This window comes from Bidens hawaiensis, unplaced genomic scaffold, assembly GCF_021521415.1.
Source record: "Bidens hawaiensis isolate Kalapana, Puna unplaced genomic scaffold, B.hawaiensis_p1.1 tig00419396_1, whole genome shotgun sequence".
NCBI lineage: Eukaryota > Viridiplantae > Streptophyta > Magnoliopsida > Asterales > Asteraceae > Bidens > Bidens hawaiensis.
The window spans coordinates 1,701,277-1,728,757 of NW_027504847.1; the positions used below are offsets into that span (position 1 = coordinate 1,701,277).

General features: G+C 33.8%; 2 protein-coding genes across 3 annotated transcripts; one reads left to right on the top strand and one right to left on the bottom strand.

The window, feature by feature from the left end:
* Positions 1–194: 194 nt before the first annotated feature.
* LOC143608541 (protein TOPLESS-like) lies at positions 195–11,685 on the top strand. 2 transcript variants are annotated; one of them, XM_077083559.1, is made up of 24 exons: positions 195–348; positions 805–915; positions 1,446–1,625; positions 1,712–1,825; positions 1,908–2,066; positions 5,237–5,414; positions 5,506–5,739; positions 5,820–5,988; positions 6,056–6,165; positions 6,242–6,311; positions 6,550–6,623; positions 6,708–6,899; positions 6,995–7,122; positions 7,697–7,931; positions 8,010–8,171; positions 8,260–8,334; positions 8,430–8,576; positions 8,657–8,767; positions 8,842–9,021; positions 9,144–9,272; positions 9,724–9,819; positions 9,908–10,096; positions 10,546–10,715; positions 11,300–11,685. In XM_077083559.1, exons 2-24 carry the CDS (start codon positions 836–838, stop codon positions 11,505–11,507), a joined length of 3,390 nt encoding a protein of 1,129 aa, XP_076939674.1. In that variant the 5' UTR covers positions 195–348; positions 805–835; the 3' UTR covers positions 11,508–11,685. The 2 variants fall into 2 exon arrangements, with proteins under 2 accessions (XP_076939674.1, XP_076939673.1); XM_077083558.1 differs by having other exon boundaries at positions 11,297–11,684.
* A 12,874-nt stretch (positions 11,686–24,559) lies between these two features.
* On the bottom strand, positions 24,560–25,645 carry LOC143608596 (uncharacterized). Its single transcript, XM_077083600.1, has one exon. It carries the CDS (start codon positions 25,643–25,645, stop codon positions 24,560–24,562), a length of 1,086 nt encoding a protein of 361 aa, XP_076939715.1.
* Between the last annotated feature and the right edge of the window lie 1,836 nt (positions 25,646–27,481).

Here is a 27,481-nt window from a genome sequence, read left to right on the forward strand (position 1 = left end):
TGCAAAGCACTCAATCTTTCCTGTTGATCAAAGCCAAGCTGAAGTACAGCTGCCAGCTTGTTAATCCAAGCCGGCTCAGTGGGGCCCACATCTAAATTAACTTATCACATATCCACTCACTCCTTATAATAAACACTCTCACTTATCAAATGATAAGCACACTTACTTATCAAACTTCATCTATAAAACCAACCCTTCTGCAAACACTATCAATGGTTTTATTTTCTCCACACACACACCTACTCACATATTTTATATATAGATACAAACTTATATGTATCTATAGAGAGAGAAAGTTGTGTTATTTTTTTTTCTTTGGTTTCTTCATCAGTTGATCTTCTTGCTAAGGTGGGTTTTTAAGATTTTTCTGGGTTTTTAATATTATTTTTTTAATGTTGATTATTGTGTTTCTTGGCTTGGTTTAAAGGTGGGTTTTTTTAAAGATTTTTATGGGTTATTAATTTTATTATTTTATTATTTATTTATTTTATATATTTTTAATGTTGATTATTGTGTTTCTTGACTTGGTTTAAAGGTGAGTGCTTTTCTATGATCCACCATAGAAATCTGGAATTTTTTTTACTAAAATTAAAAAAATAATGTTTTTAATTAAAAATTACATCTTTTGATGAATTTAATAATAATAAGTTTTTTTTAAGCTTAAATTCATGGGAATCTAGTTTCTGGGTCTGGGTTTTTATTTTAATTTTTATAAATTTTATTTTACATTTTTTTAAAAATTATTTAATTTTTTTTACTGTTTAGAAGCTTAATATTATTATCTTTTGTATATGGGTTTTACAGATCTGATATCTTTAGCGACGGTGGAGGCATAATGTCGTCGCTAAGTAGAGAGCTTGTGTTCTTAATCTTGCAGTTTCTTGATGAAGAAAAATTTAAAGAAACAGTTCACAAGTAAGTTAATTTTTATTCTATTTTATTTATTTAAATTTATTTATCTTTGGGGTTTGTTAAAGTTGAAAACTTTTAAGTAGAATTGTGAGAGTTTGATGTTTATATTAATATTTTATTAGTTTTTTTTAGTTAATTAGTTGAATTTGAAGTAAAAATGTGTGATTTTGATGTTTATTTTAATATTTCATTAGGATTTTATTTATTTATTATTATTTTTTTGTTAAAGTTGAAAGCTTTAAGTAGAATTGTGAGGTTTTGATGTTTATTTGAATATTTTATTAGGTTTCTTTAGATAATTAGTTGAATTTGAAGTAAAAATGTGTGATTTTGATGTTTATTTTAATATATTTTAATATTTTATTAGGTTTTTATTTATTTATTTTTGTTAAAGTTGAAAACTTTAATAAGTAGAAATGTGAGATTTTGATATTTATTTGAATATTTTTATTAGGTTTTTTTAGTTAGTTTGTTGAATTTAAAGTAAAAAATGTGTGAATTTGATGTTTATTTTTATATATGTTTTATGTTAGGCTTGAACAAGAATCAGGGTTTTTGTTTAATATGAAGTATTTTGAAGATGAGGTTCACAATGGGAACTGGGATGAAGTTGAGAAGTACCTTTCGGGGTTCACGAAAGTGGACGATAATCGGTATTCGATGAAGATATTTTTCGAAATAAGAAAACAAAAGTATCTTGAAGCATTGGATAAGTAAGTAGTTAGTTACATTCATTAACCTTAATGTTGAGTAAATTAAGGTTCTTGATTACTAAAGTGTACTTGAATTCGTTTGGTAGACATGACCGATCGAAAGCCGTTGAGATTCTCGTGAAAGATCTTAAAGTGTTTGCGTCGTTTAACGAAGAGCTTTTTAAGGAGATTACTCAGTTGTTGACTTTGGAGAATTTTAGGTATCGTAAACATTAAACGTTAAACAAGAATGTTAATCTTTTAGGCATTGGTTTTTGATTGATAGTTTGGATTGTATTATAGGGAGAATGAGCAACTTTCTAAATACGGAGATACTAAATCGGCTCGAGCTATAATGTTGGTTGAGCTCAAGAAGCTTATCGAAGCAAATCCCTTGTTTCGTGACAAGTTGCAATTTCCTAATCTCAAGAACTCGAGGCTTCGGACTCTTATAAACCAAAGGTTAGAGTTTTACCACATTTGCATAGTGTTTGGATGTGCAAGTATGATTATCTCGATGATCGGCTTTTAGTGTTTTGAGTAAATTATCGCGTGATTGTTTAGTGGTCAAATAAACACTTTAGTTTGTTGGGAATTACCGAGTCGACTTATGGCTATGCGTGGAGCGACTTGGGATACAAGAAACCGGTTAACTTGGCGTTCAAGTAATCGGGTTATTTATGGATGATTATTTTATGGAAAATCTATTTTAGGTTTAGATGGAGATAATTATCGTGTTGATTTTATTATGTCCTAAATATATTCTAACGTGTTTAGGTTAGTCTATATATACCGTGTTTAGGGTATGGGATATTGTATCAAGTTTTTGAGTAAGATTTCTTGATCATTAATAATATTGGGTGTTAGCCATATTGTTTGTTTCTTCGTTCTTGTTCATAACACACCTCTGATTACCATAATTGGTATCAGAGCGGTTAAGCTCTTTTCGTTCTGAAGCGTGTTAGATCAAAGTTGTGATCGGCACGGAGTATTTGAAGACCGGAGATCGAGTTCGTGTGTTGAATCATAATTATTTTGCACAAAAAAAAGGGGGAGTTGTGAAATAATTCGTAGGTCTTTTGCAAAATCAGATGAGCTGGTAGTTGGTAGCCCACCTCCACGTCAAATTTAAGAAGCCAGAAGTCACGAAGAAAAATAAAATAATATTAGCAAGGTAACTATGGGCGATCAACAGGCAAAAGAAACGAACTCGAACCCGAACTCGTTTCAATGTCCGAAACTATCAACAACGAATTACACGGTTTGGGCTATGCATATGCGCGTGCTGATGAATGTGCATGGCGTGTGGGACATGATCGATCCGGGTAATGGCGATGCAAAACTAAACAATATTGCAATTGCCTTGATTTTTCAGTCGATCCCTGAAGCACAGAGTTTACAAGTGGGTAATCTGCGCACGACGAAAGAGATGTGGGAAGCGTTAAAGACCCGACATCTAGGTGAAGGAGGCGAAGCTCCAAACCCTAACGTCAAAGTTCGACGGGTTGAAGATGAATGAAACAGGGACGATTGATGAGTATGAAGCCACGTTATCGAGTTACTCGTCAAAAGCCGCCACGCTCGGAGAGAGATTCTCGGAAGAAAAAATGGTAAAAAAGTTTCTTACGAGTATTTCAAGACGTTATATTCATATTGTGGCATCACTTGAGCAAGTTTTAGATTTAAAGACGGTTGGGTTCGATGATGTGGTGGGTCGATTAAAAGCCTATGAAGAGAGGATAAAGGAAGAAAATCTTCAAACCGAGAGCAGTCAAAGTCGGTTAATGTTCACCAAATCTGAACCAGTTAGAAGGGGTCGAGGTCGAGGATCCTATGCTTCAAGAGGACGGGGATGCGGTCGAGATGATAAGAAAGGAAAAGGTATGGAACGAGATTTGTCACATATTAAATGCTACAGGTGCGATGAATTTGGGCACTTTGTTTCGAGGTGCCCCGAACGATTTCGGAAAGATGAAGTAAATCTAAACCGAACAGAAGAAAATGAAACAAATGGTTTAGATGCTTCGTTTTTCATGATGGAAGGTGTTCGGGAAACCGTATACCTTAACGAAGATAAAGTAATTCCGACGAAGTACGATACTGATTCGGGCGAGACCGACATGTGGCACTTAGATAATGGTGCAAGTAACCATATGACGGGAAACCGGGAATATTTTGCGGAATTAAACGAACAAATAGTCGGACGAGTAAGGTTCGGAGATGGTTCGTGTGTGCCGATCAAAGGGAAGGGTTCGATTGTTTTTAAAGGTAAAAGTGGAGAACATAAATTGATGACCGGTATTTATTATATTCCGGGTTTGCAATGTAATGTGATTAGTTTGGGTCAAGCAACCGAGTCGGGTTGTGATATTCGGATGACGAGTAACTACTTAACGATGCACGATAGTAGTGGGAGGTTATTAATGAAGGTCACGAGGAATGCCAAGATGCTTTATAAAATCCGACTAAATATTGGGAACCCAAATTGTTTACAAGCAAAAGTACCAGGTATGTTCTCCGGTGTTTGCGGGCCAATAGATTCCGGGTCTGGACTAGTGAAACCGAACCCAACCCAAACTAACAGCAGCAATAGCGACGGATTAAGTACTACTTGCAGCATCAGCGATGACGAAACTGTCGCTAACAGCATCAACAGCGACAGCCACGTTACAAGCAGCAGCAACGTTGTCGTAAACAGTAGCAACAGCGACAAAACTGCCGCTAACTGCAGCAGTGAAAGTGTCGCTAGCAGCAGAATTCCCGTCGCAAACTGCAGTAAGGTAAATTCCGATGAAGAGCTCGGAGAACTACTAGTGTTATTGAATAATGAATTGAGTAGTTTTGGTGAAGCGAAATCGAAACCCGAGTGTATGAAAGCGATGCGGGCCGATATCAATTCAATCAAGAAAAAGAAAACGCGGAGTTTAACGAGGTTACCAAAAGAAGTTAAACCAATCGGTAAACGGGTATTCAAGGTAAAACGGAATCCCGGCGAGTCAATAAACAAACACAAGGCGATGCTTGTGGTGAAAGGATGCGTGCAACAACCCGGGATTGATTATGACAAAGTGTTCGCCCCGGAAGCACGAATCGAGAAGATACGGTTTTTGGTTGGTCTCGCGCGGATTAAATTCAAGGAGATGCAAGCCTTGTTAAAGTTGGAAGATCTCCCTTGTACGAATCAGAAATTCAGGGGGTGATTGTTGGGAATTACCGAGTCGACTTATGGCTATGCGTGGAGCGACTTGGGATACAAGAAACCGGTTAACTTGGCGTGCAAGTAATCGGGTTATTTATGGATGATTATTTTATGGAAAATCTATTTTAGGTTTAGATGGAGATAATTATCGTGTTGTTTTTATTCTGTCCTAAATATATTCTAACGTGTTTAGGTTAGTCTATATATACCGTGTTTAGGGTATGGGATATTGTATCAAGTTTTTGAGTAAGATTTCTTGATCATTAATAATATTGGTTGTTAGCCATATTGTTTGTTTCTTCGTTCTTGTTCATTACACACCTCTGATTACCATATAGTTGTACTGCTATGAGTGAGGTTATACCGGGTACGTTTGCTTGTTTGTTATGGCTAGTATTTGTGACATTTTGTTTAATGTTATTGTGTATTGTAGCTTGAATTGGCAACACCAACTTTGTAAAACACCTAGGCCAAATCCGGATATCAAAACTTTGTTTGTAGACCATTCATGTGGACAACCAAACGGTGCACGCGCTCCATCGCCTGCAAATAATCCACTTCTTGGATCTTTACCAAAAGCCGGAGGCTTTCCTCCTTTAGGGGCACACGGGGTTTGTTTTTAACACCACTTTTCATTGTAACTTCTCGGTTTCTTGACTTTCTTTGACTAATTGATATCTTATTTTTTTCTTTTTTTTAAAGCCATTTCAACCGACGCAAGCTCAAGTTCCAACCCCCCTCGCGGGTTGGATGTCTAATCCACCCGCAGTATCTCACCCTGCGGTTTCCGGTAGTGCCATTGGGCTTGGTGGGCCCTCTATTCCCGCTGCGTTAAAGCATCCACGGACCCCACCAACGAACCCGTCTTTGGATTTCCCGTCTGCGGAATCTGATCATGTGAGCAAGAGAACAAGGCCCATGGGCTTAACCGATGAGGTGATTTGGTTTTTATTATTCCAAATAATATCTAACTTACTATATATTAGAATGCACTTATTAAACAACTTCTTACATAGGTCAACCTTCCGGTCAACGTCTTGCCGGTGTCGTTTCCAGGCCATAGTGGTCATAGTCAAGCTTTTAACCCGTCCGATGACTTGCCCAAAACGGTTGCGCGTACATTGAACCAGGGTTCATCACCTATGAGCATGGATTTTCATCCTATACAACAAACATTGCTCTTAGGTAAGTTAGCTTAATTTTTTTTTTTAAATAAAGACTGAATTGTGGTTCGACAAATTGGATGCGTTAGTTGGAACGAATGTGGGTGACATTGGATTGTGGGAAGTTGGTTCAAGAGATAAATTGCTTTCGAAAAACTTCAAAGTTTGGGATCTTAGTGCATGCTCAATGTCTTTGCAGGTATGTTTAGGCTTAATTATTCATTTATTATTATTTCTTTAAAGTATCATAAATCTTATTGTTTTCATATTTTTAGGCTGCTCTTGTTAAGGATCCCGGGGTGTCTGTAAATCGTGTAATTTGGAGTCCGGATGGTTCGTTGTTTGGTAAGTCTTGGAAAATATATGTAGCATAATATGTGAGCTTGATTGTCACCTCAACTTAGATAATAATAATAATAATCTTGAATAAAAAAGACAGATTTTAAATGATTTTTAACCTCTTTGACCTCCTTTTTAGCTAGTTTTTTTAATTGACTCATTTGAGATAAAAAGTCAACGCAAGTCAACGAATTCAGAACTAAACGGATCGAAAATGACACATTGAATAATTTCATGCACACAGGAGTTGTTTATTCCAGGCACATTGTTCAAATATATTCGTATCACGGAAGTGATGATGTGAGACAACATCTAGAGGTATGTGTACTTTCGTTCTGTTAACTTTGACAGTTTGACTTCTCTCGTAAATGATAAATATTAAATAACATTGGCTTATTTTAGATTGATGCTCATGTCGGTGGAGTTAACGATCTTGCATTCTCTAGTCCGAATAAGCAGCTTTGTGTGATAACCTGTGGAGATGATAAGACCATCAAGGTTTGGGATGCAGCAACGGGTGCAAAACAATACACTTTTGAAGGTCATGATGCTCCCGTGTATTCCGTATGCCCTCACTACAAAGAAAATATTCAGGTAAGAATAAAAAATTTTGAAAAAAGAAGAAAATTTGTTAATGTTTTATAGTGTAAACGAAAGTATAAAAATTTTTGTAATTTTTTTGGTCTCAGTTCATATTTTCAACGGCTCTTGATGGGAAAATAAAAGCATGGTTATATGATAACATGGGTTCACGGGTGGATTATGAGGCTCCGGGTCGTTGGTGCACGACAATGGCATATAGTGCTGATGGAACAAGGTTAGTTGCAACTTAAGATTGATGCATTGACTCTTATTATTAATGGTGGAAAACAAGTGGGCCGGGCAAGTTGGGTAACGGGTTAAAACGATTAATTTTTTATATGGGTCGGGTTTGGGTTGACTGGAAACCCTATTTTTGTCCAAAGTTTCTAAATTCTTTACAAATATTTAAATATCAAATGTGATTCCAAACATCATTTCGGTGGGTTAAAACTTTCAAAGTTTGTAATTTTGTCGATCTTTTGGTGATAATATTATTTACTCGTTTAACCCACGGATGAAATCTGATGCGCACAAGTAAATGGGCCGATTAATATGTTCAAAGTTTGTAACTTTCTTGATCCTTTGGTAATTATATTATTTACCTGTTTGACCCGGTACTGATGACATACAACCCAAATTGATGTACATAAATATGTTTAAATTTAGTGACTTTTTTGCTCTTTTGGTGATTATGTTATTTATCCGTTTGACCCGTTACACATGAAATACAACCCTGATGTATATAAGTAAATGGGTCGATTAAATGTTTAAAGTTTGTAACTTTCTTGATCTTTTGGTGATTATTTTAGGCTATTTTCATGTGGGACCAGCAAAGAAGGCGAGTCACACATAGTAGAATGGAATGAAAGTGAAGGAGCTGTAAAAAGAACATATCTTGGATTCCGTAAACGTTCTTTAGGCGTTGTGCAATTCGATACAACTAAAAACCGCTTTTTGGCAGCCGGTGATGATTTCTCTATTAAATACTGGGATATGGATAATGTTCAACTTTTAACAAGTGTTGAGGCTGACGGAGGTCTTCCGGTAAATAATATTCATTTCATTTAAAAATATAATTTTGATATTTATTTAATCTAATTTGTCATTTAATAAAAAATGAAGGCAAGCCCACGTATCCGGTTTAATAAAGATGGTACTTTATTAGCTGTTTCTGCTAATGAAAACGGAATCAAAATATTAGCTAATACGGATGGTCTTCGGTTACTTAGAACTTTTGAGAATCTTTCTTATGACACTGCTTCAAGAGCTTCTGAACCGCCAAAGGTAACCGAAAGTTTGAAAATACAGTTACATTTATTTTGAACATAATACATTATTTTATAATAATTTTATTATAATTTATAATACTCAGCCTGCCTTAAACACAATAACGGCTGCGGTTGCCGTTAGCGGGGCTGCAATGGCGGAGAGGGTGGTCTCGGGAATGGTGAGTTTGGAAGAGAAGTTATCGGTTTTGGATTTATTAAATGGTCTTTTTATTTTTTTTAAATATAATGAAATATAATATTATTGTTATGGTAGAATGGAGATAATAGAAGTATGGTGGATGTGAAACCGAGAATCACCGAAGAAACGAATGACAAATCAAAGATATGGAAGTTGACTGAAATAAGTGAAGCTTCTCAGTGTCGGTCACTGAAGCTTCCGGAAAATATGCGAGTTACAAAGGTATGCCGTCTTTTTATAAAATGGTTATATTGTTAAATGTTAAATAAATATTTAATTATTATTTGTTGTTGATTATGCAGATATCAAGATTAATATATACAAATTCAGGAAATGCTATTTTGGCATTAGCATCAAATGCTATACATCTGTTATGGAAATGGCAACGTAGTGAGCGCAATTCAAGTGGCAAGGTAAGTTTGACTTTGGTCAAAGATTGATAGTCATGGTCAAGGTTTGACTTTTGAGGTCAAACTTGTTTTTGCAGGCGACAGCCAGTGTTTCCCCTCAACTATGGCAACCTTCAAGCGGGATTTTGATGACAAACGATGTTGCGGAAACCAACCCTGAAGAATCGGTTTCCTGCTTTGCATTGTCCAAAAATGATTCGTATGTGATGTCTGCGTCAGGAGGAAAGATTTCTTTATTCAACATGATGACATTTAAGGTAAAGTTGACCAACATTTTGGCATCAAATTTGATGTTGGCAATGAATTTGAAACAAAATCTGCTTTGATTTGATGTTTATATAGAACAATGTTTTGACATTAAAAGTCAACTTTGATGCAGACAATGACAACGTTTATGCCTCCACCACCAGCAGCTACTTTTCTTGCTTTCCATCCACAAGACAACAATATTATTGCTATTGGTATGGATGACTCGACCATCCAGATATATAACGTTCGTGTTGACGAGGTAAATCAATGTTTGACATAAAAAGTCAACTATCACATTGTTTGGAGTTGGGTACCGGGCCACATTTTCTCCAAAAGTTTACTTTTTTGTAATAAATAAGTGTGTCAAATATTAGTACAAAATTTATATTATTTTCGGGCCCGTTTTATTTTAAGCTAATCTTCGTGTTGATGCAATAAGAAAAAGAAACTACCACATTATTTGGAGTTGGCAAAATAGGCGGATAGAGCGAGTTGAAAACGGGCCAAACTGTATGGTTCAAAACGTGCCGAGTTTAGTTGCTCAATAAACACTTTTTTGTTCACTTTTTGTTAAAAACTTTTTTAAACTTTTCGTAAACAATTAGCGCGTCAAACACTTTTTAAGTCTTCCTTTTAACTTTTTATTAACACCCAACTTTTTTAGCTAACAATTTTAGCGCTTTTGTGTGTGTGTGTGTGTGTGTTTTAAGGTCAAGAGCAAACTTAAAGGGCATTCCAAAAGAATCACGGGTCTTGCGTTTTCTCACGTGCTCAACGTTTTAGTCTCATCAGGGGCCGATGCTCAGGTTAGTATGTTCATTAAACACCACACACAAGATTCTTAGTTATAGTTTTTCTTATTTGTGTTTGTACTTAATTTTGTAAATTTTGTAGATTTGTGTATGGAGTTCTGATGGATGGGAGAAACAAAAAGCAAGATACTTGCAACTTCCACCGGGAAGATCACCAACCGCACAGTCGGACACCCGTGTGCAGTTTCATCATGATCAAATCCATTTTCTTGTTGTGCATGATACACAACTAGCTATTTATGAAACAACAAAGCTTGAATGTGTAAAGCAGGTAAGTAAAAATAACTGTTCTTCTTTTGATATTTTCTAGAGGTGCAAAATAGGTCGCTTGGGTAATGGGTCGGGTCTATTTTCTGAGTATTTTTTTTATAAAAGATTAGTGTGTTAAATATGATGCTACACGTTTTATTAGTCAACGATATTTGGTTTGACTTCTTTTCTTGTTATAACCAATTTAATTTAAATGATGAAAATCATCAAAATTTCTTGAAATTTGGTTTAAGTGGAAACGACACCGACAAATCATATGCCACATCATCAGTTTGAATCATTTTAACCAAAGTTGGTTACTTTATTATTTGGCAGTTAGTCCTTAAAAATACAATTTGACCGACTTTCGACCTTTTTACCCGTAGAGAAAGAAAATACTCAAAACTGACTCGTTCATAAGCGGGTCGAAATTATCACTTTTTAAATGTTTCTGAATCTTGGTTTTTTCAGTGGCTGGCACGTGAATCTTCTGCCCCGATATCACATGCGGTGTTTTCATGTGATAGTCAGCTAGTGTATGCAAGTTTCTTGGATGCAACTGTCTGCGTGTTTACAGCTTCTAATCTTCGTTTACGCTGTCGAATCAACCCTTCTACATATCTTTCTCCCAGTGTCCCAAGGTAAAAAGATTCATCAAAATGGTTTCTTTATATGCAAGCTTCAAACTTTTTGTTCAAAATGCTTATTTTTTGGGCAAAGTTTCAAACTTTTTGGTAAAAAATGCTTTATTTTTGTACAAGTTTCAAAATTTTTGATCAAAATGCTTTCTTTTTGTACAAGTTTCAAATTTATTGGTAAAAAATGCTTTCTTTTTTTACAAGTTTTAAACTTTTTGATCAAAATGCTTTCTTTTTGTACAAGTTTCAAACTTATTGGTAAAAAATGCTTCCTTTTTGTACAATTTTCAAACTTTTAGTCAATTTATTATTATTATTATTATTTTCTTTAATCCAAATAACATTTTCAATTTTTCTAAATGAGACAATGTACTATTTTTCTCCGACCGAGTCATTAAATATTGTTTATTCCATTTTTTTTACAAGTTTTAAACTTCTTTTTTTTATCAAAATGTTTTCTTTTTGTACGAGTTTCAAACTTTTAGTCAAAATGTTTTTTTAATCCAAATAAGATTTACTTTCAATTTTTCTAAATGAGACAAACTATTATTTTTCTCCGATCGAGTCACTAAATGTTTTTTTAGCAGCCCGAGCGTGCATCCGTTGGTAATTGCTGCACATCCACAAGAACCGAATCAATTCGCATTGGGGTTGTCAGACGGGATGGTGCATGTTTTCGAGCCACTTGAATCTGAAGGCAAATGGGGGGTCCCACAACCGGCTGACAATGGTTCAACAAGTAATGCAACGGCTGCATCAGTTGGTGTCCCGGGTGCAGAACAAGCCCAGAGATAACCGAGTTGTTTTCGTGGTAATAATTTTTGGTGGTGCATGAAAAAGAAAAAAGTTGTAATTTAGTTGGTGACATGTAGATCTAACTGGTTCTGTTTCTGTAAAGTTGTGCTAGGGTTGATGGTTTTTTTCAAGATTCTCCAAGTGCAAGAATGTAGTAAAACATGTGGCAAATACACCATCCAATGTTAAATCAAAAGTTGTGAAAACTTGTCAAAAATGGAGGTTGAATCTTGATTTCATGTTTGTCTTGAAATTCATTTTCATCGTTATGCTATAAATAATATACGCGAAAAAAAACAAACATTACAAACCGAATTGATTTTGAATGAACAAGATCATTACTGATATCAAAACCGGTGTCGGTTTTTGTTTTTATGATTTTTGTTATTGTGTTAAACTTTTTCCAACATTTGGTACAACTGATTTAAGCAAAGTTTTATTCAAAAAAATATATAGATATCGTAAGCTTTGTGACTGCAAGTACTTACGGCAAACCGAACCGATTCCAACTAAACCACATAGTTACTAATTTCAATATTAAAAAGGGATTACTCTATAGAATAGTAACCAAACTTTGAAAGTTGTTCCAATCAGGTCACTGATAAAAACTTTTGTTCCAATCAGGTCACTGAACTTTCATTTTTGTTCAAATCATAGATATTTTACCTGGATAGCAGGAAATCTAGGTTTTTTTTTTAATTTTTCAATGTTTTTACTTTGCATAATAACTTTTAAAGGTTGCGAAAATTGGTAAAAATACAAAATATAATTTTAAATTTCTGAAAATTTGAAAAAAAAGTTCGGAAAATTGAGGTTCGGGTTAAGACGGGTTAAGGTCGGAACAGGTCAAAACGGGTTTCGGGTCAGTTTTTTTTTTTGAACCAACAAATCAGCGCGTTTTCAACACGTTACAGCTCGTTTAAGCGATTTTTTCAGTTCGTTTCAGCACCTAACAGCTCGTTTATGCGTTTTTTCAGTTCGTTTCAGCATCTAACAGCTCGTTTAAGCGACTTTTTAGTTCGTTTCAGCATGTAACAGCTCGTTTAAGCGATTTCTCAGGTCGTTTCAGCACTTAAAAACTCGTTTAAGAGGTTTTTCAGGTCGTTTCAGCACCTAACAACTCGTTTAAGCGGTTTTTCAGGTCGTTTCAGCACCTAACAGCTCGTTTAAGCGGTTTTTTAGTTCGTTTCAACACCTAACAACTCGTTTAAGCGATTTTTCAGTTCGTTTCAGCATCTAACAACTCATTTAAGCGGGTTTTCAGTTCGTTTCAGCACTTAACAGTTCGTTTAAGCGATTTTTCAGCTCGTTTAAGCGATTTTTCAGTTCGTTTCAACACTTAACAGCTCCTTTAAGCGATTTTTCAGTTCGTTTCAACACCTAACAGCTTGTTTCAGCACCTAATCGCTTAAACGAGCTGTTACGTGCTGAAACGAACTGAAAAACCGCTTAAACGAGCTGTTAGGTGCTGAAACTAACTGAAAAACCGCTTAAACGAGCTGTTAAGTGCTGAAACGAACTAAAAAGTCGCTTAAACGAGCTGTTAGGTGTTGAGACGAACTGAAAAATCGCTTAAACGAGCTGTTAGGTGCTGAAACGAACTGAAAAATCGCTTAAACGAGCTGTTAGGTGCTGAAACGAACTAAAAAGTCGCTTAAACGAGCTGTTAGGTGCTGAAACTAACTGAAAAATCGCTTAAACGAGCTGTAACGTGTTGAAAACGTGCTGATTCGTTGGTTCAAAAAAAAACTGACCCGAAACCCGTTTTGACCCGTTCCGACCTTGACCCGTTCTAACCCGAACCTCAATTTTCCAAACTTTTTTTTGCAAATTTTCGGAATTTGAAAATTATATTAAAAAAAGCCTAGATTACCTGCTATACAGGTAAAATATCTAGGATTGGAAAAAAAATGAAAGTTCAGTGACATGATTGGAACAAAAGTTTTTATCAGTGACCTGATTGGAACAACTTTCAAAGTTGGTTACTTTTTGTTTTAAATCGGTAGTTTTGATAAAAACAATTAAATAATATGAATATAAAAACAATTTTTAAAATACCATTTTTGAATGATTTTGATTTAAAGCAGATGGACAAAAAAAGGCTTTATTAATATTAGTTCATTTTTTATCAATCTTTGTTTGTTAAAATATAAACTTTATATAGAAATTATTTTGATGAAAAGCATTAGGAGTAAGAAAAGATAGTTTATTAAAAAAAACATTTTAGTAATATTTTCTAAATCATTCATTTTGGTAAAAACTATATACTCCTTCCACCTTTGGTAAAATATAAAAAAAAAAGTTTGAACAAATTAAATTATAGTGTTTGAAACTACAACTATTTAATGTACCTAAACACCTCAAAGAAGATACATAAATAGAGACGAAATAGAAGAAATGGTTGCTTTCAACTTTAATATGGTTGGTTTTACGATCCTACTTTCAATCATGGCAATCTGCTACTCGGCCACGGCGGTGCAACATATAGTGGGTGACACCTATGGCTGGGTTATTCCCATGAACCGTAGTCTCTACACCGACTGGGCATCTACGAATATCTTTACCGTTGGTGACTCTTTGGTCTTTGACTTTCCCACGGGATCACATGATGTCACTGAAGTGTCTAAAGATGACTACGATCATTGTCACGTTAGTGACCCTGGGTCCACCATAAAAACTGCCCCAGTTACCATCAGCTTGAACTTCGCCGGAGACCATTATTACATTTGTTCGCTAGAGGGGCATTGCCTGTTTGGACAAAGTTTAGCTATTAATGTTGGTAATGCATACATTTGAATGCGATTATTTTTAATTTTGTCATAATGATGTGATATTTAAGTAATTCAACTATTCTATTAACCGTTGATAAATGATAAGCAGATGATTAAATCGATGCTTCTTAACTAGTTAATCGCCAGTCAAAACTAGTTATTGATGTGTGTGTATGGCTCAATTTTAATGGTGTATCTAAATTATCAATAGTGTTGTGAAACAATGACCTATTAATATTATTGGAAATGCATATAATCATAGAAAAGAGAGAAAATGAGAAGTAGAAAAAGAGATGGTTCTTATTCATTGAGATGTGTGTCTAATACAATAACAAGAGCCACTATATATAGGGCTATAGCATTATTACAAACATAATGATAAGTAGAGGTTATGAATGTGAAGAGTCACTACTTATGGTGTATTCATAACACTCCCCCTTGACTATTCACATAATGAAATACGTTGAGTGATGTTGCCTCATTAAAAACCTTGCTTGAAAAACCCAGTGGGATAAAACCATAGCTAAGGGAAAAAGAGTGCAACGCGTATAATACTCCCCCTTATTTATACATCCTTTAAGTGACGGGTTTTGATCTTCTTCGAAAGTTTATCTAACCCTTTGGAGTTGATAATTCATCACTTGATCTTGTAGTGTACACTTCCTTATTTGGTGGAATGATGTACTATCTTCATGTAAGACTTTCTCATCTTGTAAATAAGTGACTTGTAATGCGTCTTCTTGTAAATAAGTACCCCAACATCCATAACTTTGTTATATTACATTCCCCGCATTAATACGACTAACAAAACCCTTTTTTTACGGGTTAGCAAAATATAAATTCATATACTACATACCTTGTATGTGTCATAATTTTTTTATCGATCATTTCAGTGTCTATTCACTTGAAACAATACTATCTTATAAATAAATAAATAATATATATAGTTATGTATAGCTAGCAAAAAATATTGCATGAATTGTAATAATACCAAGAATTTCTATTTAAAATAAGAGAAATTTGTTCTATATGAGATGAATTTCATCCGTATTAAATGTTCCAACATCTTCTATTTGAAGTTTAATTGGTATAAAAATATCAATATACAAATGCTCTACCTGCATATCATCTCTTTATGGGATTCAATGTAATCATCAACATGATTTTAAAATGTTCAAAAGTGGATCAAATATATCATATCCGTACCTCTTTTCCCCGAGATAATCACCGAGTTGATTATAACATGTCTGACTCGGCTGTATTAGTTCACATTAGAACATGTGTTAACTTCATATAGCAAATTTCTTGAGCTTTAGTTTAAATGTTTCATGCGTGTATAATCTTTCATGGACTTCCTTCCATGTTAACCAATCATGTATAAAATCTTACTCTTCAAGAGTTTTGCACATAAACTTCATTTTTTTACCACATCATTTTCTATATCATATTCAAAGATGCCATCAACAATTATCTTATTTTCATTTCATATTGCACAATTCGTATACATAGTTTATTGAATATCACCATATGCTTAGTGATGCATAGGATTTACATCATTAAAATGTTTACTTTTAAGCAATGAATTATTTTAGGAAATTCGCAAGGATTTCCATATGTATTTCATTCATCACCGTATACAAGAATAATAATGTGCTCGGATTCGAATATATATATATATATATATAAATATATTGCAGTCATATCGTTCTCGAGAACTTTATATGATTTTAGCAACTTAAATCCTGGAGATTTCATATAAATTTCATTTTAAATATATATTAGGCGCATATCAAATATCCCTTGTATCACTATATTAAACTTATTGCATCCACCATTGAAGAATAAGTCTCCTCATATTTTTATGAGTTTTTTAAAAATACTTATTGCCACCATGTGTGCCGTATATTTTATAATCTCACATTTCTCATCATACTTCTGCATAAAGGCTCATTTGCATCTAATGTATTTGACAACCGTTAGTTAATGGGGGCCAATTGCCCAAAACTTCTAGATTCGTGAGAGATTTCATTTCTGTCTCACTTGTGTCTTTTTCTTTTTATTCATTTCAAATTTCATTTATCAACAAAACCTTGATCCTCATCTTTTTCATTATTTCAAGCGCTATACAAAATTATCAACGACGTCGATTTTCTGTCGGTTCCACGTATTTTCAGACATGATATATCTATTGAGATCTCTTTATTCAGGTACCTTAGGTTCTTCTGGAACCATCATGTCTAATGTCTTTCGGGAGACCCTTTTATTGTACCTCGAATTGACCATTTTCGTTACCTGCTCTATTTTCGAGGATTTTTATTATGGGAACAGAATCGTCTACCATGCTTTAGGCATGCCATAGACTTATCACCAATATATTGTTGTCCTTTAGGGACACTAATATTAATCGGAGCACTAGCAGTTGGTATATGCGACTTGGCTAGTCACTTTGTGTAGGTCAGTAAATGCGTCTAGTAATTAATTCGCATATTCTTGTAAATGAATTATCTTTTGAACTTCTGGTTCACAAATTTTATTTTATTTTTTAGCTTGAGGATCAGTATGACATAATGATAATCATTGCAACTTTTTCTTTATTTTTCAACTGCTTCTTATCTCCCCCCTCATGTTGGAAATATTATTTTGTTGAAGTAGAAATTAATAAATTGAGTCGTAAACGAATACCACGTTAATGACTCTAAATGCATAGTTATCAATACTTTTCTGCATCCAACATATATTCTCAACTTTCCTTGAGGTCTCATCTTTGTGTGTATGATGGATCAATTTTAATACATACTGGACACCAAAATCACATATGGAAAATCTTTGGTTTCTGACCTAAAGCCAGTTGTAACGGGGAGGAAGTATTATAATTTATTGGTATGATGTGAATTAATATCAAAATGTAAAAAAATATGTTCCAATGTACACATATGCAATTTTGCTCTCATGATTATTGGATTTGCAATCAATCGGAGACGTATGTTCATTGTCTTCGCTAAAAGCAATTTTTGCAACAATATTCAGCACATGTGGTTTAACACTTTTTCCAATAATCATTGGTGATATGGGAATTAAGATCACCGCATTTATCAAAAATAGTCTATAATAATATGCTTGCTATCAGCCAAGTCACAAGTCACGCAAACTTCAGGTTGCGAATTTGATAACCATTTAGACGATGCATCGATTTAAAAATACTAAATGGTATCATGTCGGGATATGCATATCCTTTTTTTCATTTTCATAGTGTATTAGATATTACACCCAACTTAGTTGATTAATAATTAACTTCCCCTTGAGAGCAAACATCGTATGTTTAATTACCATGAAGAACGTTCTGGTTCTTCAATTTTCACATCATCAATGACTCGGAATGGTCTTACCGGTCAAACCAACATATTAAACAGTCATGATTCATAAATTTCCTGCTTATGATCATAGATGCTTTAGTTCACTCGTGTTTGTTTGATACACGACAGGCCAATACGAGATAATAATGTATATCGTTTCAAACATTCATGTTATAACACATTTCCTGTAATTTATTCTCGTATAATCACTTCCTTGGTGCGCCACTTCTTGTGGTAAATTTTAATATTAACATGGTTGATCTCATTATTAACGCAAGGGTCACTACAATTTCCTTATTTACCATGATCATGATCTTTATAATGATCATTGTATAAACATCACATTATTATCATGAGTGTCATAAAAATTTCACAAACTTCACACTAATCATTGTATCATGACATTCACTTCAAGGAATGGATTATTGACCGAACGACTTTCATGGTGACATCGTTACAATTTCCTTACTCATATACATGATCACAACCTTTATAATGATCAAAGTTGTGATTAGTTACCACTCTTATGAATGACTGATTATGTATATGTTTTGCTTATAATAAAGGATCCACAAAGTTATTAGAATAACTTAATGTAATGAAATGACAACTCATGTGTCATACTCTCTAAAGCTCATTATAAAATCAAGAAAGGTTTTAAGAATTTGAAAAGATAATGAGCATTACTCTCATAAATAGTTCTCAATTTATATCATGTGATGAGAAGATTAAGGTTGGATAAAATAGTTTCCATCTCAAATATGTTCTTAAGTAACAATATTTTAGTAAATATATAAGGTTTAAAACGACCACCATAAAAAGCCCACTATAAATGTTAACATATTCAATAAGAAAATATCGCATAAAATACAATTATGCAATACAACTGGTTATAATAAGTCATCGTATTACAATGTAAAGAAAACATAAACAACCAAGTATGACAAGTTTGGATTAAAATCAAAGTTTAGAAGAGATAAATACGAACTAGCCATCAGTTTATGACACGATGAAGCACATCAAAATTCATTTCCATAATTATGTGCATGCTTTACCAAACATGAGATTGTCTAAATTGAAGTTAATAAATAAATTCATGGAATTATAAAACATATAATAGAACTTTTATAAAATTGATAAGATGCATTTTCATCAAATACAAACAAGTATATATAATGAATTGCCGTGCTAGCTTGGTTTAGTGGTAAATGGGTGTGACTTTCAACCAAGCAAGGTTTAACATAATACATACATAATAAAGAAAAATCATATTTATCATTAATAAGAGCATATGAATATGAATTTTAGTCCTATGCAGAAATTCAAATTTGGTGTCAACAAAGTAAAAAGCATGCTATTTTTTTATTGAAACGAAATAAGTGATAAGCATTAGCAAACATAAGAATCAAAGTATATTTAAAGTTTAGCATAACTATGATTGTAATATAAACCACCATTTAATGTTGAGGAAGTCTATGAGTTTATATATAAAGTAAATAATATAATCATCAATAAGGTATATTAGAAGTACTAATTTAATTTAATTCATTTCGTGTATAAATACACATATGAAAACCGCATGTCTTGTAAATGCATAGTTTAATTATCTTTAATGGGTGTATGATATATAATTTATGACAATGATTACCATTTAATCCATTTATATAAATATAACAATATGGGTAGTTAATAATGATAAATGTATAATTATTCATTCACCCAATTCACCAGTGTGTTAAAATAAAGAAAATTGATTATCATGCAAAATGATTTTTAAGTAAGATGCAAACAGATTTAAAAATTACAATTTAATCATGATGCTACAAGAAATTAATTAGACCATCTATAACTTAAACTTATTGTTTAACAATAGTTAATTAATCTATAAAGTATATTAGAGAATGACCAGTAGAGAATGGCTACAAAATGTTCCAGTAACTCTAGTAGGAGTTTGTTCTTTATTATAAGCATTATGAACACAAAATGACAAAATACAATAATCCAAAAAAATAATGTGTTCTTAAATAATCATAATTATTCGAGAGAGTATATTAGTAATTAACTTGGAAAAATCTGATGTGTGATATGGAAATCGGCTAAAAACATATAAACTAGTATACATATTAATTCTTCAAATGTGTTGTGGGATAGAACTGTGCACATTAATTATTTGGAAAACGTATTCCAAAGAAAAATCACTCAAGGTGCATAAAAAATATGTATTTATCAAAGATCAAATAATAGGTCAGTCTTGGTACGTGCCTTAGTCACAAGACTGTATTGCGGCTATCGATGTGGAGAGGAAAGAAAGGACGATAGCCAACAGTGGCGATATAGTTGTTGGTAACGACTTTGTTGGTTAGTTAAGGGAAGCCAACTGATAACGGATTCAAGATAAAATATAGAGACTCGTGCAGATAACATGTTGTGAAACAACGACCTATTAACATTATTGGAAATGCATATAATCATAGAATTGAGAGAAAATGAGAAGTAGAAAAAGTGATTGTTCTTATTCATTGAGAGGTGTGTCTAATACAATAACAAGAGCCACTATATAAAGGGCTATAGCATTATTACAAACATAATGATAAGTAGATGTTATGAATGTGAAGAGTCACTACTTATGGTGTATTCATAACAAATAGTTGATTGTTTTATTTTTTATTTTTTATGTTTTTATCTATTTATCTCGTTTTAGCTTTAGTTCGTAAAACATAAGTTTGCCTTTTTAGATCAAAACGTTATCAGATGTAATAAAGCTTATTTGGTATATATATGTGAATCTTTATTACCTTTATAAAATACGCTATTTGATTTTGTGTCTTTAATGCACCTTCAATTGTCTATTGAGTGGACATGACTTTTTATGTAAGTCTTGATTAAACATCAAAATACTTAAAAATACAAACACTATTATAAACCTATTAGCAATATAGTGAAGATTGGAGAATGAGTTCTTATTGATATCTTAATATGGAGTATGAGCTCTCTATTTATAGGCTCATTACATTGATTACGCAATAAACACATAAATAAGTTAAGTACATGGAGAGTCACAATATAATGGTGGAGAGTCACCATAAATACATAATTCATAATACTCCCCCTTGACTATCCACATGCTGAAATACGCTTGTTTATGTTGTCTCGTTAAAAACCTTGCTAGGAAAACCCAGTGGGATAAAACCATAGCTAAGGGAAAAAGAGTGCAACGCGTATTATTCTCCCCCTGATGATTTTAGCTCCTTGAGTCGACGCATCCCGATCCCGTGAACTAGTTTTTTGAATGTTGAGGTCGGAAGTGATTTAGTAAACAAGTTTGCCAAATTCTCGCTAGAACGAATTTGTTGAACGATAATATCCCCATTCTTTTGTAGGTCATGTGTAAAAAAGAACTTTGGCGAGATATGTTTGGTTCTGTCTTCTTTGATGTATCCTTCCTTGAGTTGTGCAATGCATGCTGCGTTGTCTTCATATAAAACTGTTGGTCCCTCATCTGCAGAAGAAATACCACAAGATCCACGAATGTGTTGTATTATAGTTTTCAACCAAACACATTCTCGACTAGCTTCATGGATTGCTAATAATTCTGCATGGTTAGATGAAGTGGCTGTGATTGTTTGCTTCACGGAACACCATGAAATTGCAGTGCCTGCGTGTGTGAATAAATATCCTGTTTGGGATCGGCCAGTATGAGGATCAGACAAATACCCTGCATCTACAAAACCAACCAAGCTTGTTTTCGATCGGTTAGTAAAATACAATCCCATATCTTTAGTTTCTTGGAGATATCGAAATATTTGTTTTACCCCATTCCAATGTCTCCTTGTTGGGCATGAACTATACCTTGCCAACAAATTTAATGAAAATGATATATCTGGTCGTGTATGGCTCGCAAGGAACATTAATGTACCAATTGCACTCAGATACGATACTTCTGGACCAAGAATTTCTTCTTCGTCTCCTGGTGGTCGGAATGGGTCCTTTTCTACATCAAGCGACCTTACAACCCATTGGAGTGCTCAGTGGATGTGATTTGTCCATGTAAAACTTTTTGAGTAATTTTTCTATGTAAGTTTCTTGATGCATAAGTATCCCACCTTTAAGATGTTCTATTTGTAACCCAAGACAAAACTTTGTCTTTCCAAGGTCTTTCATTTCAAACTCTTTTTTCAAATACTCGATTGCCTTTTGGAGCTCCCTAGGAGTCCAATTATATTCAAATCATCAACATATCCGGCAATTATAACAAATTCAGATTCTGATCTTTTTGTAAAAATGCATGGACAAATAGAATCATTTTTGTAACCTTCTTTCAACAAATACTCACTAAGGCGATTATACCACATACGCCCAGATTGTTTTAGCCCGTATAATGATTTGTTTAGTTTAATTGAAAGATGTTCTCGAGAACTTGATTTACATGATTCTGGTAGTTTGAATCCTGCATGTAGTTTCATGTAAATTTCTGTATCAAGTGAGCCATAAAGGTATGCTGTCACAACATTCATTAGACGCATATCAATCCCTTGTTGTATTACCAGACAAACAAGATAACGAAAAGTCGTTGCATCTATCACAGGAGAATACGTCTCCTCATAATCAATTCCAGGTCTTTGCGAAAACCCTTGTGCTACCAATCGTGCCTTGTAGCGTGTAATCTCATTCTTTTCATTATGTTTTCGCACAAAGACCCATTTATAACCAACAACATTTACACCTTCAGGTGTTTGAACTACGGGACCAAAGACTTCCCGTTTCGTGAGGGAATTTAATTCTGCTTCAATTGCGTCTTTCCATTTAGGCCAATCATGTCTCTGTTTACATTCATCAACAGATATTGGTTCATGATCCTCATTGTTTTCCATTATTTATAGCGCTACATTATATGAAAAGGTGTCATCGACGTCGACTTGGTTTCGGTTCCATACTTTCCTAGGCATGATATAGTTTATTGAGATCTCTTCATTTTCAGGTACCTTATGTTCGTCTTGAACCATCATGTCTAGTGTCTCTTTAGGAGACTCTTTTTCTGGCATTACTGCTATCTCGATTTGACTACGATCATTATTTGCTCCTTTTTTCTTTCGAGGATTTTTGTCTTTGGAACCAATTGGTCTGCCACGTTTTAGGCGTGCATTAGATTCATTACCAATATGTGGTGGTCCTTATGGGACATTGATTTTAATCGGAGCATTAATAGCTGGTATATGTGACTTAGTCACTCTCTTTGGGTCAGTAAATGTATCTGGTAATTGATTTGCTAATCTTTGTAAATGAGTTATTCTTTGAACTTCATGTTCACACTGTTTAGTTAGAGGATCCAAATGAGATAATGATAATTCATTCCAACATATATCTCCTTTTAGCTACTTTTCATCTCCCCCCAATTTTGGGAATGCTGATTCAACAAAATGACAATCAGCAAAATGAGCCGTAAACAAATCTCCTGTTGTTGGCTCTAAATACTTAATAATAGATGATGACTCATACCCGACATATATTCCTAACCTCCTTTGAGGTCCCATCTTTGTACGTTGTTGTGGAGCTATTGGAACATATATAACACAACCAAAAATCCTTAAATGGGAGATATTTGGTTCCTGACCAAAAACCATCTTTAATGGGGAGGAAGTATGGTAACTTGTTGGTCTGATGCGAATTAGTGTTGCTGCATGTAAAATTGCATGCCCCCAAGCAGTAACTGGTAATTTTGATTTCATAATCATTGGTCTTGCAATCATTTGAAGTCGCTTAATAAGCGACTCAGCAAGCCCATTTTGTGTGTGGACATGAGGTACAGGATGCTCCACACTTATCCCAATAGACATGCAATAATCATTAAATGTTTGGGATGTAAATTCACCAGCATTGTCTAACCGAATTTTCTTAATGGGGTAATCGGGGAAATGTGCTCTTAACCTTATTAATTGAGCAAGTAGTCATGCAAATGCCATATTACGACTTGATAATAAGCACACATGAGACCATCTAGTTGATGTATCAATTAGGACCATAAAGTATCTAAATGGTCCACTAGGGGGATTTATAGGCCCGCATATATCACCATGTATTCTTTCTAAAAAACTAAGAGATTCGGTCCCCACCTTAGCCGGTGATGGACGAGTAATTAATTTTCCTTGCGAGCATGCAGCACATGTAATGTCCTTAGGCTGAAGAACCTTTTGTGTTTTCAAAGGATGCCCGCATGTATTTTCAATAATGTTTCGCATCATAATTGATCCGGGATGGCCTAACCGATCATGCCAAATAATAAAATTTTCCCGGTCCATAAACTTCTGGTTTATGACCATATTTGATTCAATTATATTAATTTTAGTATAGTACAAACCGGAGGAAAGTGCGGGTAACTTTTCCAATACATGTTTCTCACCCGAAATCGTACTTGTGATTTGAAGATACTCATCATGTTCCTCACATGTTGTCTCAAGATGATATCCATTTAAATGAATATCTTTAAAACTTATTAAATTTCTTTGAGACAATGGGGCAAACAATGCATTATTAAATTTGAAACGTGTTTCACCCGGAAATACAACATTTGCTTCTCCAAAGCCTTCAATTAATTTTGAACTACCCGATATAGTACCAACGTTTGCCTCTTTTATAATTAAATTGGAGAAAAAATGTCTTTTCTTGAAAATTGTATGCGTGGTTGCACTATCGATTAGACATATGTCTTCATCATTAATAGGACGTTTTAAATGCTCCATACACTTCAAAACAATAACAAAAAAAATCACATAAATAAAATGGTTTACGCATTTCAAACACAACAAGTCCAAAATATCCCATATGCTTAAAATGAAAATATTATTTAAAAATAAATGTCCAGACATAACATAAAGAAAACCAAAACATCCAGACATAACATAAAGAAAAACATTTATTAAAGTCCAATCATTCATATGTAATGGAAATTGGAAGCATCAAAATTGGGTGTATCATCCATGATATCACCGGAATTCATATCGATTGGATCAATAATGAAATCATCCACATCAAGAGCAGTTGTATTAGTATGCTCATTGTGACCATTGGGGATATCAATGTTGCCATATGCAAAGTTTGTTTCCATTCCTTTTCCTTTATTTTTGACTGATTGTTGGTAGAGTGTCACAAAGTGTTTTGGTGTACAACAAGTACGTGCCCAATGGTTATTACTTCCACATCGGTGACATGCATTTGATGTGGTTACGTTTGTCTTTTTATCACTTTCATACTTGGGCTTCTTTCCATGTTCTTGCCCTTTATGATGGGATCTTGTGTTCTTAAATTGAACACCATGATAACTTCCCCGGTTATATCCATGTCCACGACCACGACCACGACCACGACCGCGATGGTAACCACGACCACGACTTCCATTTTTATCGTTATATGCTGCCACATTCGCTTCAGGGAATGGGGCGGTGCCAACCGGTCGGGTCTCATGATTTTTCATCAAGAGTTCGTTGTTTTGTTCGGCCACAAGTAAATATGAAATAAGGTCACAATATTTTGTAAAACCTCTTTCACGATATTGCTGCTGCAATATCACATTCGATGCGTGAAACGTGGCGAATGTTTTTTCCATCATATCCTCATCAGTAATATTTTGCCCACATAAAATCAATTGTGAGGTTATTCTAAACATAGCCGAGTTATACTCGCTTATTGATTGAAAGTCTTGAAACCTTAAGTTGACCCAATCATAACGAGCTCTTGGTAATATTACTGTTTTTTGGTGGTCATATATTTCTGTTAATTTGGTCCACAAGTCAAGTGGATCCTTAACCGTTAAGTACTCGGTTTTTAAGTCGGCGTGGATATGATGGCGAAGAAAAATCATCACCTTTACCTTATCTTGGGTGGATGTTGTATTACCTTCTTTAATTGTGTCACCAAGATTGTTGGCATTTAAATGTATTTTCGCATCCAACACCCATGACAAATAATTATTTCCGGTAATGTCCAAAGCTAAAAATTCAAGCTTTGCTAGGTTTGACATGTTGAACTATTATATCAAAACACATGAATTAATATATGTCACTCAAGTTATATTCACGTCAATGTCGGAACACCATTGGTTACAATTTTGATTATTATGAAAGAGAAACATAGCAATATGATGACAATATATACCATCGGTTTTGTGTAAAAAAAACACAAATGGGTCACGTAAAAATAATAATAATGCATCATTCTAACAAAATTATTCTGGCATGTATGATGACAATGAGATTTTATCAAAAAAAATTGACATAGATCAAATTCAAACATGTACGTAAAATTCGAAATCAAATAAGTGAATGCGAATTATTTAAGAAAGAATTGAAAAAAAAAACATTCAAAAATCTATTAAGCTAATTAACGAATGGATATAATGCTATTTAAATCATCCATAAAAAATATTCAAAAGTATCTTTCGTTAGACTTTTCATGAGGTTTATAAACAATGATCATTAACTACGATTTAATTAATTAATATAAAAGATGTTATGAAATTATGTATTTGATCAATTGAATCTAGATAAATATTGAAACAGTTTATAGTGGTTTCACCAATTATCATTCACCAAACTAAAATTATTATCACACACATCAAAATCATTTAGTTAAATTGTTAACTTATCTAAATAATATCATTATATAACATATTATATGGAAACAATAAAATCTCTAACACATCTCAAGATATGCATACTCACCGTATGATAATGTGGATTAAACTTTCAAGAGTCGTGCTGATAACGTATTATAAACCTATTAGCAATATACAGAAGATTGGAGAATGAGTTCTTATTGATATCTTAATATGGAGTATGAGCTCTCTATTTATAGGTTCATTACATTGATTACACAATAAACACATTGATAAGTTAAGTACATGGAGAGTCACAATATAATGGTGGCATTTTTTTAGAAAATTTTAAGGTAAATATTTTTTCTTCTTATATATTTATAAAAGGAATGCCTTTGTTAAAATTTAATAAAAATATAACTATTTATAGAATGGTTTAAAAGTTGATTCGATTTATAGTTAAACTAGTTTGAGGCTTGTGTACTACACGAATAATTCTTGAAAATACAATATTTGATAAATAATCAGTATACAAGAAACAATAAGTCCGTTAAACACTATTAATATAGTCGTTGTGCAATATGTCACACCCCAATCTACGGTGGAAATGCCGGGGCGAACTGATTGCTCACAGCTTTTCAAAGGTACTATCATGCAATATTTAAATGACAATATTGTAACATCCCGAAATTTCCAAGAATAATATTTAATGTATTATTCGTTAACGATAGAAAAGTTTACTAAAATTGGTAGAGAATTGATGACGTAATAATAAGATGGTTCAAGTAGGCTAAGTAGATGGAATTAATTATGGACCAAAAAGGAAAGATGGGCCTTAGGCCCATGGGCATAAGGGAGTATAAATACCCCTTAGACCCTAATCCTTTCCATTATTATCTATCACTACACCATAGCCTACACCTTGAGAAACACACACACCATCCTTTAACCCGAGCCTAGATTCAAAGTTGAAAACCCGAGCTTGTTGGTGCTAGATCATCGTGTCAAACCTAAACAACATCAAGACCAGCTCGTGTTCGTAGAACGACTCGTTTAAGGTACGTTTATATTTAGAAATCGTTCATATAGGTTCGGTTTGGTTTGGGAAATCATAGATCTGTGTTAGTATGGTAAAAACGAATCCAACAAAGCCAAACTTACTAAAATTGATTAACGTTTGATAGGTTAATTGTTAACCTAAATAACCCGTATTATAGATGCTTAAATCGCACCCTACAAACACAAATATCTGGATGATTGGAC

Coding starts and splice junctions, on each gene's coding strand:
- LOC143608541 (XM_077083558.1), top strand. CDS start 836: ATGTCGTCGCTAAGTAGAGAGCTTGTGTTCTTAATCTTGCAGTTTCTT. Junction 5,989..6,055: donor ACAACAAACATTGCTCTTAG/GTAAGTTAGCTT, acceptor TGGATGCGTTAG/TTGGAACGAATGTGGGTGAC. Junction 6,166..6,241: donor CATGCTCAATGTCTTTGCAG/GTATGTTTAGGC, acceptor TCATATTTTTAG/GCTGCTCTTGTTAAGGATCC.
- LOC143608596 (XM_077083600.1), bottom strand. CDS start 25,645: ATGTCAAACCTAGCAAAGCTTGAATTTTTAGCTTTGGACATTACCGGA.